Consider the following 15,103-nt stretch of genomic DNA (forward strand, 5'->3'; position numbering starts at 1 on the left):
GCTATTGTTGACCGATTTACGAGCTTCGGCGCGGGAGCCCTTGTCACGTTATAAGAGCGGTGGTGGCTAGATAGACCGAGCCGCGAAGTTTAATGAGGCGTATTGATATGTGTGACGAGGAATAAAGGAAATAGGGAGCAAAAAGAGAAATAACAACGCGAACACCAATGTTTTCTCGCGGTAATTAAAAGAAACGGCTCACATCTCATCTAGCGCCTCTAATCGACTAAAACAGGTTAGCGCCTTAAATCGACTAAAACAAAAAGTTAGAGCGTACGGACGGGATATAGTTTGTGCTTTACAGTTTAGCTTACTTTTAGGTGGCCGAGTTTCATTGGACATTTTTTGAAGAACCTGCTTTCTAATATTTTGCGATTAACTTTGCCAGATTTGACATTAAGATGTTTTTTTCTTTTTCTCAGTGCCGAGTTGGCTCTGGCAGATTGTGGGCAAAGTTCGACTGGAAAATTTGTTTACAACTGCGGCATTTGATCTGTACATATGATAGACGACAAACAAACAAATACACACACGTAACACTGAACCTACACTTGAGAAATAAAAACAAGGCATATCCACGAAGTGAATCATTATGAGTCGTCAAGAAAGTGGGGTCATTTGGCGTTACCGTAAATCACCCGTGAAATTGACCAATCACGCATGTCAATGAGTGACAAGCCGTGTACAGCTATATGGAATGTTTATTGGTCACAAATTATACGCTGCGTTGAGTTGTGAACTTCATTTTTTCTTCATTATTACTGCTTTGTAGCATCGAATCACACCCGAAGTTGACAATGAAGAGGTCTATGCACGTTCCCCTGGTGATTCTTGGTTTTTTCCAGTCATACGAAATGTGACGTAGAGAATATGGAGAAGCCATATACTGTACACGTCAGCTGTTGTCCGTGGTCATCAACGTCACCATCTTCATCGTCATCAGCATCATCCTAATTGTGGCAACGGCGAACAACGGCAATGCCACCAACAGACAAGCCTCAACATTAACAAGTTTCGCCTCTAAAAACTGGAGTCATTAGAATATCTACGTTTCCTAATGTGAAAACTACACTTGAGAGCTCCGGTAGATAGCATTAATCTGTCCTTTGGTCCTGTTGTGCATGAATAGAAAGAATTGAATAAAATGAGCGAGAAGTACTACAAGTCAGCCTGGAGGTTGACCAAACATAGTAATTATTTTTTTCAGAATACTGATTCTTTCCGACGAGAAAGCAAGAGCTAGCAGAAACTAGGAAAAGGGAAATAACATTAAACGCGATGAAGGTGTCACACAAAAGTCCCAGCACCCCGTATTGTGCCGCTTCGAAACATTCTACCAACGTATATGCAAGTCTGCATTGTTTGTTTAGATCGAGTGATAGACAAGGATACATGCGGCTTGAGTGCATCAAATGCCATCAAATTTCGTTCTACTTAACGAGAAATTTCACTCTTATTTATTTATTAGCTACAAAGTTTAGTACTTTCTTCTCACATGTTATAAAAAAGAGAAGAAAGGAAGGCAACAGAAAGGCAGCAAACAAAAAGGTTACCCAGAATACCCTTCGGTGCATGGCAGATTGAATAAGAAGAATAAAAAACCTTCCAATATCTACGAATTGAATGGTGATGAGTTGGCGAAGCTCCGGAGGTAAATGATGAGTTGACGAACTGACGCTCATAGCGGGGAAGTTGGCCGCCACAAAACAGTCTTTGCAAGTAGAGTGCACTGTGTACTCACTGTGACCTTCTTGGCTGGTGGCGGCAAACTCCCGCTGTATGGCGTTGACGCGGGATTGCTCGTTTCTGATGCCGGAGGTGAAGATCAAATTGTTATCTAATCACAAGTGGTCGCAGACCTTGCAGGTGTAGCCGAAACTGCCATCTAGAAAGTCGCGCTGTCTCTACCCACCAGCTCCAAAGTTTGTCGTTACCATATGTCTCCTGTAAATCATGTGTATAAAGAAGGGGGGGAAATATGAGGTATTATACAGACCAGAACCACTGCAATGCCCCGCCGTGGTGGTCTAGTGGCTAAGATACTCGGCTGCTGACCCGCAGGTCGTGGGATCGAATCCCGGCTGCGGCGGCTGGCTGCATTTCCGATGAAGGCGGCAATGTTATAGGCCCATGTGCTCAGATTTGGGTGCAGATTAAAGAACCCCAGGTGGTCCATATTTCCGGACTCCTCCACTACGGCGTTTCTCGTGATTATATGGTGGTTGGGACATTAAACCCCACATCTCAATCCAAACAACCGCTGCAAGGCCGATTTGTCGAACTGTGCCGCTGCGCTAGCCTGATATCATGCGCTTCACGTTTTACGTTGGCTGCTGGCATGCGAACTAAACGCCACACGACGCGGTAGTTAAGGTTCAACGTGAACATGCGCACACTCGGCGCGTTTCGCATCACGTACGGCTCGATTTTTACGAAACCATCGGCAAAATCGATTGAATTGCTTATACGCTCGTTTTCTTTCCCTCCCTCTCTTTTTTGTTTTTTTTTTGTTTTTAGACTGACAGCTTGAGCAATTTTCGGATTCGTTTTTCAAGATTTCCTTTGAACATTTTGACTTCAGTTTTTTTTTCCTGGTATTTCTGATAGCCCTAACCAGGATCTCGAAATGGCGTGAATGAAACACGCTTTTTTTGCACCGCAATCTCCATTGGTATAGGCGTTCTAGTCACGCTAGCAGTTCGTTCTTCTTTATCTCTTTGCCTCTGTCTCTAGATCTCTCTTCCTAATGCATCGCTTTTTATCGACTCCCTCTCGAGCCTTTTTCTAATCTCCGAGACACCCGCCCCAACGTCTCGCGAGAGTGTCGATGCGGAGAGACGAACACAAGCACCCAAGCTGTGGTAGATAAGTGCAAATCGAGTTGTGGCGCGAACATATGGACGAAAAAAGAAAAACAACAACAAAAGCTCGATTCGTTGACGCAATCGGAAGCGTCGGTATCTGAGACGTGACACAGCCGCCCATGCGTGTTCTCTGAAGAAACGTGGCGAAACAGGCAATAAGGAATGCCAGGCGTCAAAGCGAAGGAGAGACAGAAAGGGAAAAAAAACGTGCAAAAAGAAGGTAAGCTCCTGAGCCTACTGAATTTGTCACCCTCTTCGCGATAAAAGCCGGGAATATTGCGCACGCATGAAAATGTCCTGAAAATGGGAAACAAAAGACAGAAAAACAAAGCCGGGAAAAGCAGTCCATGGCACACTGGAAATGACGTCAAGCATCAAGCCGGTACTGCCGACTTCAACAAAAATATACAAAAACATCACTGCGGTATTGGTAAATAGAAATGGCAGTGGCAGGTTCCGACAAGAAGACAGCCTACCGTCTCATTCTCGACGGTGTTCGAGTTAAGACTTTTTTTTAATGTTTGCTCAGGTATCCAGCCACTCAGCTGGCGTGGTGAATAGTGTATCTATCTGCACCCGTGTTCGGTTATTTAAGTGCACTGAATCACTGTGTCACGAATGTTGGTTTTTTGGTTCTGTCTTGACGGCTCTTTGCAGTCCCCTTTTAGTGTTGTGCAGCAGCTACTTCATCTCGGTGACTAAAACAGGGCATGAACTGGTTGTAAGCTAGCGTGTATAAAAATTAACAGTGAAAGAGGTCAACTACAGTAAAAAAAAAAGGGGGGGGGGAGGCGAAGCGACTTTCAGAAGCGCTTTTACTTTGGGACGTTGTGTATATTATCGATCTATCAAAAATATAAGCTCGTTTCTGAACAACGGAAGTCGATTTTGTGAATCACGAAAGAGCGATGTTTTTCTACAGCGATCGATAGGTCCAGTGGCCGCTAACGGCAAAGCACAGTACAAGTAGAGACCGGTGTTTGCTGAGTCAATGCACCGGTCAATAAAACGTCTCAAAAAACGCGCGTTTCGTCGCCACCGTGACGCACATGTCTGCGAGCTGCACACAAAGCAAAGTGTGCAATACAGGTAGCAGCAACACTCCATCATAGGCAACACAGTGTCCACCTCGTCACGTGTCTTGCCCGTCGCCAGCAGGAGCGACAAAAGGTTAATGGGTGCAGCCTTGACATTCGCATTGCGATCGATAGAGGGCTCAAATATAGGTGTCATTTTGATTTTAAGAATGGACAGAAGCTCGAAAATCGCTATAAAAAACACCCGTTTTGAAAAACAAAAATACCGCTTACGGTTTCGCCGACAGAATATTTGCAGAACTGGCATTGCACAAGCACAAATGGAAGTATGCATATACCGCATGAATGATGGAGCGGTCGATTAGACGAACACCACTCTTCGCGCGTACAATGGATTTGATCACATGGTGCATTACCATATCGCATGCACGAGATTATTCTTTCTTCCTTTTTTTTATCTGAGTCCTTACAGAGATGAAACTTGCCTCTTTTCTTCAACCCGCTATACCTGCTATAATAGCTCGCTTGAATATATGGGCGCGGTAGTGATGTAGGCCTATGACACACAATAAACAACCAGAGAAATGGCTATTTTGCCGCCACTTTTACCACCAGCTAGCGGAGGCTTTTATTTCGATACATCACTCAATTTTATATTTTTGCACAAAGGCTGTATTCATGTTATCTGGTGACGTACTTAATTGAGCATCTGCCTGATAAGCTTCAAGACTCGGTACTGAGTACGTGCTGAGCGCAATGAAATTGATCATGAAAACAGCTTTTGTTGATTAAGTTCTCTAGCGTGCACCAATAGATCTCTTTAACGTGCACGTGGCTGGCATTGAAAAAAAAACAACTCTTACGAAATTATGACTATGATGAGTACGACAGCTATTTAGTAAGACTGGTGTCACGTGCACAATAAAAAGTATAAGCCTTTTAAATAGGGACACGATGATAAGTAACCAAAGAGGTAAACATAGAATGGGAACAAAGTGTGTGTGTGTGTGTGTGTGTGTGTGCGCGCGCGCGTGTGTGTGTGTGTGTGTGTGTGTGTGTGTGTGTGTGTGTGTGTGTGTGTGTGTGTGTGTGTGTGTGTGTGTGTGTGTGTGTGTGTGTGTGTGTGTAGAGAGAGAGAGAGAGAAAGGAAGCTCGGGAGGTTAACCAGATATTGCCATCTGGTTCGCTATTCAGAAGAGAAATATATTACCTTGAATAGAACTAGATGCACCATACTGAAACTGTCACTGTGTCAAATAAACCTCCTGAAGGTCATTTGTGGGGAGGCGTACTAACAGCAAGTGAAGAAATGGAGCTAATAAAGTGCTCCCTCTGAAGACAACTGCAATTGAAGTCCTACGGCAACTGTCGCAAGTGCTCGCTTCAGCACTTTTCGAGGAGCCCTGCACACTTCTCTCCCGGTGTGAAGTGCTACGAGAGAGCACAGCATCTTCGCACAGTTAATACGCGCAGGTAAGAACTTCCCAGGTTGCCTTCAACAATACCTTTGAACAAGCACTTTGTTGTCACGGGGTCGTGATGTTAACGAAGGAAGGAGTCGATGCTTTAGAGACCCAACTTTTCTATTTTGGTGAATCTGTTTGCTAAAAACGAAGTGTCAGCTCAACAACAGTACACACAGTAGACAATAACGGCGAAGAGAGCGTCGGCCGTCGATAATCTGACAAGTGGTCAAGGGCGTCAGCTTTTATACCTTGTGGCAATGTACACGTCCATCAACTCCACCGAATGTAACAGGCGTGTTCTTCTGAAGAGTTCAGGCATGGCGCCTGACAAGAGGGGCACGAAAGCAAGCAAGACATCCGCAGCCCATAAAAGAGGCCCAGAGCGCGACACACGAGCGTCGTCGTATTTTCTCTCGCTGGCACAGAGCTGGCGCTGATGCACATCAGTGCAACTTATCATTGAATATTCCACCGTGATCGCTAGCAGTCGCGTACGTTTTTCAACAAGCTCTAAATGTTCACGTTGAACACGTAATCGCATCGGAAGGTGCTAAAATTATCTACATAGTTCCCCATTATTAGGGTGCGCTTTAAGCAAGGCAGCAGCCACATTTAGATGGGGTGGTATAACACGAAAACAGAAAAAAGTGGGTCGCTGTTCTCGCTTAACGTCGAAGTGGTTCAAAGTAAATGCAAAAAATGAAGACAGGCTTGCGAAGGTTCATCCCGTGAACCACGCACACACAAAAAAAATGTCTCAAGGTTCAGTCACTAACCTACGCAAAAACACGACTCTCTCGTTGCGGTCGTGCGAGAATCCAGGGTTGCTGGCCAGCTGTCCGTCATTAATTACGTGGTGAGAGCGTCTGGAGACAGCCTGGTAATTGAAGTGCATGGAACGAGACTTAATACTCGGCCCTGCGTTTTTATGTGCTTTATTTTTCTCGCTCTGATTATTCTAACCGAGGACACGGTAGAGAGTTATCCGCATAAGAGCTCGAAAAAAATAAGTGAACTGATGCCCTAGAGAAAGTTCAATGCAGTGTTCTGCACGCATTTTCCTTGTACGTGTTTGTCGCAGGCCTGATAATAGAAAATACCTCGACTTTGTTGAGAGGTGAGAGAGGGGGTGTCGCGGACTAATTAAGGCAGTGTGTCACGCACGCTGTTGTTCCTGGACAGCGTCCGTGGTTCGTCAGATGACACCGACACAATCAGTCAAGCAGAAAGATGCGTAAAAAAATTATTTTGGTTGCACGCAATAGGTCTGGATAACGAAATTTCCGGAAACACAAGCGCACTGTCTCTCTTTGTCTCTCTCTGTCTCTCTCGCTCTCTCTTTGTGAGGGTGACGGCGGACAAGACTGACTCAGCAAGTGTTTTGTCGTGTTCGCTGCAGAGGCGTTCGCCATCAGCTTATCTTTCTTCTTTAATAACTGAACTCTCCGGGAAGGAATACCTTAGCAACATGCGATGTTGGGCTGGATTGTGCATAACTACTTGAAGGACGTGGTGTAGCGTTACAAAAAAGAGGAAAGAAGCGACCGAAAGAGCGCAAAGAATGGCGTTCTTCCCGTCTATTCTTTCGTCTCCTTTGTAACGCTGCGCAACGTCAATCAAATAGTGACTAATTCATTATTTTCAAGGTTCTGCAGAAACGCTTCTTAGCTTCTCCCACTGTAGAATCGAGCAATTTTCGTGCGTGATCCTGCAATCAAGAAAAAAAAACTACGATGACAGTACTGTCGCGCGTACTTGGTACACGCAGTGCTTAGAAAGTAGTCAATCAAACACCGATGTACAGCAGCGATCACCCTGCACCTCTAACTCGCATATTTTGGGGGCACAAACTTGCTTGTCGCAAGGTTTCTTAAAACTACAACCGCACCATGACAAGACGCGCACCTTCAAACGTACCCACAATTACTGCTGCCGTTTCCCCATGAGTTCTCACCTGTTTATCCTTCTTCCCGGTGCACAATAACCAGCCCCATCCGCGTATGCTTATCATCCGTTACTGCGCAAGGTTTTGCTACGTTGTTTCTACGTTGGTTCTAAGCGCAGAGACGTTCGATTTAAACCATTGACGCTCACGGAACATAAACCAAACTCAAGAGACAAAAACTCACGCTGACACCGAGTATTCGCTCCTCCCGCAGGAGGTTTTAACGCTCAGTCGTCGCTGTCGTAGAGCTTCCGTCACTTCGAGCTATTCTTGCAGCCATCATTGCCTTTTTTGTCCTCTAATATTCTCTCCTTACACATGCCGCTGAAGCACTTCACGCGCATGGTTCAATTAAGCTGAAACATGCGGCCAAGGTGTTTATCACTGGTTAACTCCTACAGTTTTACAGCGAAAGCTGTTGCGAGATCACAACACGGGTCACGTGCTGTGCCGTAGTTTTCCACCGCCGCCTGTGTTCGTAACCGCTATCGCTCTAAGTAAGAAAAAAAACTCAGTAAATAAAAAAAAACCACCAAGGACACAGCGGAGTTCGAACCCGGGTCCCCTCCGAGCCAGCCCACTATTGTACCACTCAGCGACGCCACTGCTAAAACTCGTTCGCAAATTAGCCTCAGGCAAACTTTAAGTCGGGAAAAAAACGCGTTAATATTATTAATAAAGCTTTAGAGAACAGCAACAACCAGGCGCCACAGAATGTGAATTGCGTAACGAGTGGATCGTGCGATGCCCCAACGCATTAGAGAAGCTTGTCGTTGATCCCCTATTAGATGGGGCGCATGCCCGTTTCAGGCCTAATTTTTCATCGTCATCAACCACTGCATAACAAAATTTGCGTAAAATTTCTTGCAAGTCTGTAGCGGGCACCACGCTTCTGAGAATAATAACGAAGGATAACACAGTGAATGCCAGCTTACTACACAGAAATTACGATTATTCATGGCATAGTGTGTACCCAGCCAGTGTGCCTGTAGAAATTTTCTAAGTAGTATTTACAAAAGGCTCTGAAAGACCTCTCTGCCAGCTTTTGCTGTGACCGTACTGCGCGTTCCGCGCAGGCCTGGCGGTTTTTTTTTAATGAAAGTTTTGCTCAATTACGGGTAACGTCTGTCTAGAAATGTTATTTCGTGCTTGCTAGCCCTTCTGTTTTCTGCTTAATTTTTAGTGGATCAGCTGTGAGCAGTAGGATTTGCCTAATTTTTGTGGTACATAGCTGTCCATGATAACGGTAGCGTCCTGTATGGGCTTATGCCCAATAAAGTCTTTACTGTCGACTTAGACAGCTTCTCAGGTTATAAAATGAACGTTTTTGCGTACCAAAAGCACGATATGATTATGAGGCAAGCGAAATCCCGCTATTTCTACCATTCAGTCTTTTCTATTGTGCACTCATGGCACGTATGTTCCAGGTCAGTAGCCATTTACAATATGGTTAAAGCATTGCTTTGTATCACCCACTGTTTGTTGTTTCGTTAGCGGCGCTCACCGACAATCAGTGCTGAAAGCAATACAGCGCAATTCTTTAGGAAAATAATGTGTTTTTTTTGTCGGAACTTTAAGAGCTTCGTTACCTGTTACTGTCAGGCTGTCTAGCAAAATTCTACGGCAACCTGTAAGAAGGGACATTGCAAACGACGAAAATAGACCTGCTATCAAACATTCACAGGTCTATCTTTCTAGGGGGAGGGGACTTTCGTGGAAAGAACACAAAGCACTCGAAAAGCACATGATGTTGGTGCGCAGTATTCTGCCTACCCTAAGGCAAGGACTCTATGTTTCAGAACTCGCTTCGTTATTTATGTACAAAACTACATGCCACTTTCTGTTTATTTTAAACTTTGTGGCATCCGACGATAGTGACACCGTGCGTATCCTGAGGAAGAAGTCCTCATCTCGAGATGTCAACTGCTTAGCTAAACAACCCATCGTAGAAAGTTTTTTTTTTATCACTGCCCCTAATGTTGCACACCTGTCCCATGTTAAGCACTAACACTCACTCAGGAAAAATCGAGACAGAGTTATACACCGTACCTTTCAGTTATGCCGCGAAGATATCCATAAAATTGGTACAGACAAGTATTCCTCAATTTCCTGACAGAGCGTGTGTTGTCAGATACCCTCAAGAAAAAACAAAAAAAGACTTCTTGAGAAATTCGCATTTTAGAAAGAGACCCACTTGGAGGAAAGGCATTTAGGGATGCGATTGCTTGCTGTTATTTGCTAACGTTGCAAACGTGGAAGTTGAGCGAAACGAAAAATGGACAAAAAACTTTTTTGCCGCGCTCACTTTCACGAGGTTTGTCTCCATGCAGGCAGTTAAATCTATTCGCGAACTCTAGGAAGAAAACCTTTCAAAGCTTCGTAAAAACACGTCCGCTTCCATTGATCCTGCTCACGTTCATCGAATTCCGAGTATTAAAGAGGAATCCAGCAATAGGGTTTTCAGTTGTTCCTTCTTCTGTTGCTCTACTAGAAGCTAAGGTGAGACTTGAAGGTTGCGCCTAAAGATGCAGTCGTGTTCGTTGTCGCGAGCCCTTTTGATTTACGCGGCCATTGTTGGCTGAACGTCTATCATATACCGCCCCCTTGAGGTGAAGGCCGTAAAAAGGGAACTGGGCGGTTGCCTCCATTCAAGGTGAGCACAGGCCAGGGTCAACAACTCAATGCCACCGTGATTGAGGGCGTGGAACCTGGGACTTACGGCGCAAGCTCTTCATAATGCAGAGGCACAAGCGCCGGTAGAGGAGGCGAAGGCGGAGTGTACAGAACACTGTGCTCCTTGTGAGTGCGCGAGAACAACGACACTCCTAGGAGAGGAAGGAGAAGGCAACGTGACGAACGACGCGACGTCGTTTAATGTGTGGGCCGGTGACTCCTTTCTGTTCTCTCCCAGATAACTATCAACTCGCCTCCTCCTCCCCCACAAGTAAACAAAGCGCATAAAGCAGGATCGAAGAGTGCGGGACGTCCTTTATTGACCAGCACGACAGATTTGGCCCGCCTTTGTGCCCGAGGCTGGATCGGGTGTGGTTTAGTGAATGTCATGGTGGTCACGGTGTACTCCCGCTATATATATATATATATATATATATATATATATATATATATATATATATATATATATATATATATATATATATATATATATATATATATATATATATATATATATATATATATATATATATATATATATATATATATATATATATATATATATATATATATATATATATATACGCCTTTTCTCTGGATGAATGAAGCGGCTCCTATGCATGTATTGACTGTGACATGTTTGAAGCATGACAACGTGCCTAAAAGAAGGGGTGATAGCTGCTGGGATTGCGGATGCACGTTGTTTTTCTTGCAAAGAAAAGAAGAAAAAGATTAGCGTCCGATTAAAAGCGCATATAAAAACGTTGCTTCATAAAGAAAGCAACAGAATACCAATCAAGATGGGTGTAAGGCAGGGGGGCACAATCTCCCCACTGCTATTTACCGCGTGCTTGCAGGAGGTTTTCAGAAGCCTAGAGTAGGAACAGTTAGGGATAAGAGTTATGGAGAGTACCTTAGTAACCTGTGCTTCGCCGATGACATTGCATTGCTGAGTAACTCAGGGGACGAATCGCAACTCATGATTACGGAGTTAGACAAGGAGAGCAGAAAGGTTGGTCTTAAAATTAATCTGCAGAAAACGAAAGTAATGTGCAACAACCTCGGAAAGGAACAGCGCTTCGAGATAGGTAATAGTGCACTTGAAGTTGTAAAAGACTATGTCTACTTAGGGCAGGTAATAACCGCAGAGCCTAACCACGAGATTGAAGTAACTAGAATAATAAGAATGGTGTGGAGCACATTCGGCAAGCACTCTCAAATTATGAGAGGTAGATTCCCACTATCCCTCAAAAGGAAGGTATATAACAGCTGTATCTTGCCGGTACTTAGCTACGGAGCAGAAACCTGGAGACTTACAAAGAGGGTTCAGCTTAAATTGAGGACGACGCAGCGAGCAATGGAAAGAAAAATGGTAGGTGTAACCATAAGAGACAAGAAGAGAGCAGAGTGGATTAGAGGACAAACGGGGGTTAAGGATATCATAGTTGAAATAAAGAAGAGGAAATGGACATGGGCTGGTCATGTAGCGCGTAGACAGGATAACCGCTGGTCATTAAGGGTAACTGATTGGATTCCCAGAGAAGGAAAGTGGGTTAGGGGGAGAAAGAAGGTTAGGTGGGCAGATGAGATTAAGAAGTTTGCGGGTATAAATTGGCAGCAGCAAGCGCAGGACCGGGTTAACTGGCGGAACATGGGAGAGGACTTTGTCCTGCAGTGGACGTAGTCCGGCTGATGATGATGATGATGATGATGATGATGATGATGATGATGATGATGATGATGATGATGATAAAAACATTCTTTGAAATACAAAAAACTGGCACGAGCATCGAATTTTCCGCAGTGCATCGTTGCAGGCAGCGTAGGGAAGACGAACGCGCCACTCTATTACCTAAACATAGCAAGCGGGAAGCGCATAGGATCAGAGGCCCCCCTGGGTAAAACACCCTTCGTACGTGAGAACTTTCAGCGTTTGCAATACGCTTCTTTGACTATAAATAAATTTAGGCCCGTAGACATCCCTACGTGATCCCTTCTGAGTTTCTAACAGCGGAGATTTTTCAGGTCAAGGTCATTCTCCAGAGAGCGCTTGCAGTTCCTAGCTGGAGTGAATAAACTTTAGCTGCATTTATTCCTAGCTGAAATACGTGTCACAGAAATAGGAAAGGCCTCTAACCACTGGAGCACTAAAAATGAAAAAAAAATCCGCAGGCAAACGAGTATGTGTGACGGGGCCTGAACTAAATAAACTAAACAAAGAAATAAAAAAGAGAGAAAGAAAGAAATGAGAAAACAAAAATATGAAAAAGAAAAAAGAGAAAAAGACAGCAAGAAAGAAAAAAAAGAAAGAAAGTAAAAGTCGTGACATGACAGAAACGCACGAAATAGTGATGTTGACGCACCGTTTTATAGCTTTGTCAAGGTGGGCAGATCACGGATGCCATGCAAAACGAGCTGAGCAGCCCTCTACTTTATGTTGGAGGCAATGTAAAGCCACGTTAGGTGCATAAAGCTTTCAGAGGGTGGTGTTGCAGATCAATACTTCTACTGAGAATGAAAAAAAAAGTCTTTAGTCCTCATGCCATCTTAGGTGAAGGCATGGGGCCTCAAGTTAGTTTTTCTAATCCCCGCATCCTTATCGCCAGTGCAGTGTAGCTAGCCGGAAGCTCATTTGGCCAACCTTCATGCCTTTTTTATTCTCGTTCCTTCTCTCTCTATCTCTCACAATGACGAGGCTTAATGACGACGATCCCAAATCATGTTCACTTGCATAGGAACTCACACGACTGTGGCTTCCTAATTGCTCCACGCAGATCAGGAGTCGGCGGAGGGCGAGCAGCAAGCAAACCACCAGCGGTCCGACGAGGACGCCGAGGAGCGGGCGGCTGCCGAAGCTGCCACCAAGATACAGGCCACCTTCCGCGCCTACAAGGTGCGCAAGGAGGTGCGCCTCGGAGGAAGCAGCGCAGGAGGGAGCGAGGCGAACCTCTCTCCGTCTCGCACCGACCCAGCCATGAAGGAGCCCGAAGAGGAAAACGTGAGTGCTGTTCCAATAATGGGACTCCACACGCGCTCCTCATTAGCGCAGACGTGCCTTGCTCTGTTTGTCCGGCAGTGGAGGAAAGCAGGGATGGGAAATTGCTTACGGTGTTATACATGCCCTAACACACATGGCAACATCTATCTATCTATCTATCTATCTATCTATCTATCTATCTATCTATCTATCTATCTATCTATCTATCTATCTATCTATCTATCTATCTATCTATCTATCTATCTATCTATCTATCTATCTATCTGTCTGTCTGTCTATCTATCTATCTGTCTGTCTGTCTGTCTGTCTGTCTGTCTGTCTGTCTGTCTGTCTGTCTGTCTGTCTGTCTGTCTGTCTGTCTGTCTGTCTGTCTGTCTATCTGTCTATCTATCTATCTATCTATCTATCTATCTATCTATCTATCTATCTGTCTGTCTGTCTGTCTGTCTGTCTGTCTGTCTGTCTGTCTGTCTGTCTGTCTGTCTGTCTGTCTGTCTGTCTGTCTGTCTGAACATAATTTCCTTATTCCTTTATGGTTCATTATTTCAAATGTTTCTTTCGCTTGTTTCTCATTCCATTCGTTCATATTATTTCCTTGAATGCGTCTTTAGGAAGAAATGAAAATACCTTTGTTTTTGTCCAGTGGAACGTGACTGGGTGGCGCACTCGGCTCAGTCCCACGCGTTTACATCTTTGTTTTTTGTTTGTCTGTTTCAAGCTTGTGTAGTTTTCTTGATTTTTTTTTGCTGTACTTGCTATGTGGCGTAAATTTGTATGTGTTTTTACGCTATCACGCAGTACTATGCCTAGACGAAGCCTTTAAAAGGAAAAAAAAACTAGGACTGAACAAGGGCACGTGCTGAAATACTAGAAGGCACGTTAGTCTTGGCAAGCAATTACTGAGCAATACAATAATAATAATAACGTTTGCGATCATTTTTTTTTTGCTAAGGAAACATGAAAGTGTGGCCGCTGCCGCACTAATTAGCGTCGTTATGCCGAGCCTTTTTCAATGAACAAGAATAGGGTTTTCCTTTTTTCTGTGAAGTATGTAGCTCACGAAAGCTTCATTAGGCACTCGCAATGGAGATTACCACGGAATATTTCTGGGCCACAAACGAGCCATATCCCGATGATTCATTCGAAAAGATATTAGGAAATGTATAATGAATTGTGAAGGACTCCCATGATGCGATGCACTAACGACCTTTTTTTACAGCGCCTTGTTCTAACATTTAGCCGATTCTGTTGGCTTTTGTAATGCTGCAATACATTTCGGGAACTGCTTTTCGAATCTTGTTATTATGCCCATAATAACTACGCGTTCAAATAAAGCAACCTATACAGAGACTTTCTCAATATCATTTATGCGTAAACTTTGGTGTAGTTCATGAGCCTATTTTTATTGTAGTTACAATTAGGGTGGCAGTCTAAGCGATATTTCGCCATTGAAATCACTGCCGTGTTCCGTGTAAAGACCCAATCAATAATATCGCACTACGCATCAGATGTTCAATGCGCGAGTTAAAGGGAACATGGGCTGAGGACGAACGCGCATGAAGGGAAGATAAAATGAGCCGGTCATGTACACTGTACGAAGGTGCATGCGATAATATCGCCCCACGTCCGACGACTGCTGCCGACGATTCCTCAACTAGGGAGGAAACTCTCTACAAGTTTTTCGTCTGGCAAACGAGCATGAGGGGGCTCACACGGGCGGGAGGGGGGGGGGGGGCGGTGAGGCTACGTCGTTTGAGTGGACGCTGCCAACTTTTCACAAAAGTTCTTAGTAGGGCTAGTTGGTTCACGAAAATCAGGACAGTTCAGCGCAGATAATAGGACAGTGCTCTGTCCTGTGTGCTCTTTGTCTCCCACAATACAAAGTTTGTTCATAAAGGTAACGTGGCGAGCTTTGGCACAAGTGCTATCTCGACAGACAATCATAAAAAGCTAACTGGTGAAGTGGTGTTAACAGTCAATTCATTATATAAATTCATTGTGCATGTACTTCTTGGCTTCTGTGAGTAAATACATAGTTCCGCATCACAGTTACACACATACATATATATATATATATATATATATATATATATATATATATATATATATATATATATATA

The 15,103-nt window shown here is 44.2% G+C and overlaps 1 protein-coding gene across 1 annotated transcript in view; it reads left to right on the forward strand.

Moving 5' to 3' along the window:
• igl (IQ calmodulin-binding domain containing protein igloo) overlaps positions 1–15,103 on the forward strand; it is a 241,135-nt gene that overhangs the window by 189,008 nt on the left and 37,024 nt on the right. Inside the window, exon 2 of the mRNA XM_037423174.2 lies at positions 12,760–12,983. Coding sequence (XP_037279071.2) covers positions 12,760–12,983 — 224 coding nt within the window. The remainder of the gene's footprint in view (positions 1–12,759; positions 12,984–15,103) is intronic.

The sequence above is a fragment of the Rhipicephalus microplus genome, chromosome 4, assembly GCF_043290135.1.
Source record: "Rhipicephalus microplus isolate Deutch F79 chromosome 4, USDA_Rmic, whole genome shotgun sequence".
NCBI lineage: Eukaryota > Metazoa > Arthropoda > Arachnida > Ixodida > Ixodidae > Rhipicephalus > Rhipicephalus microplus.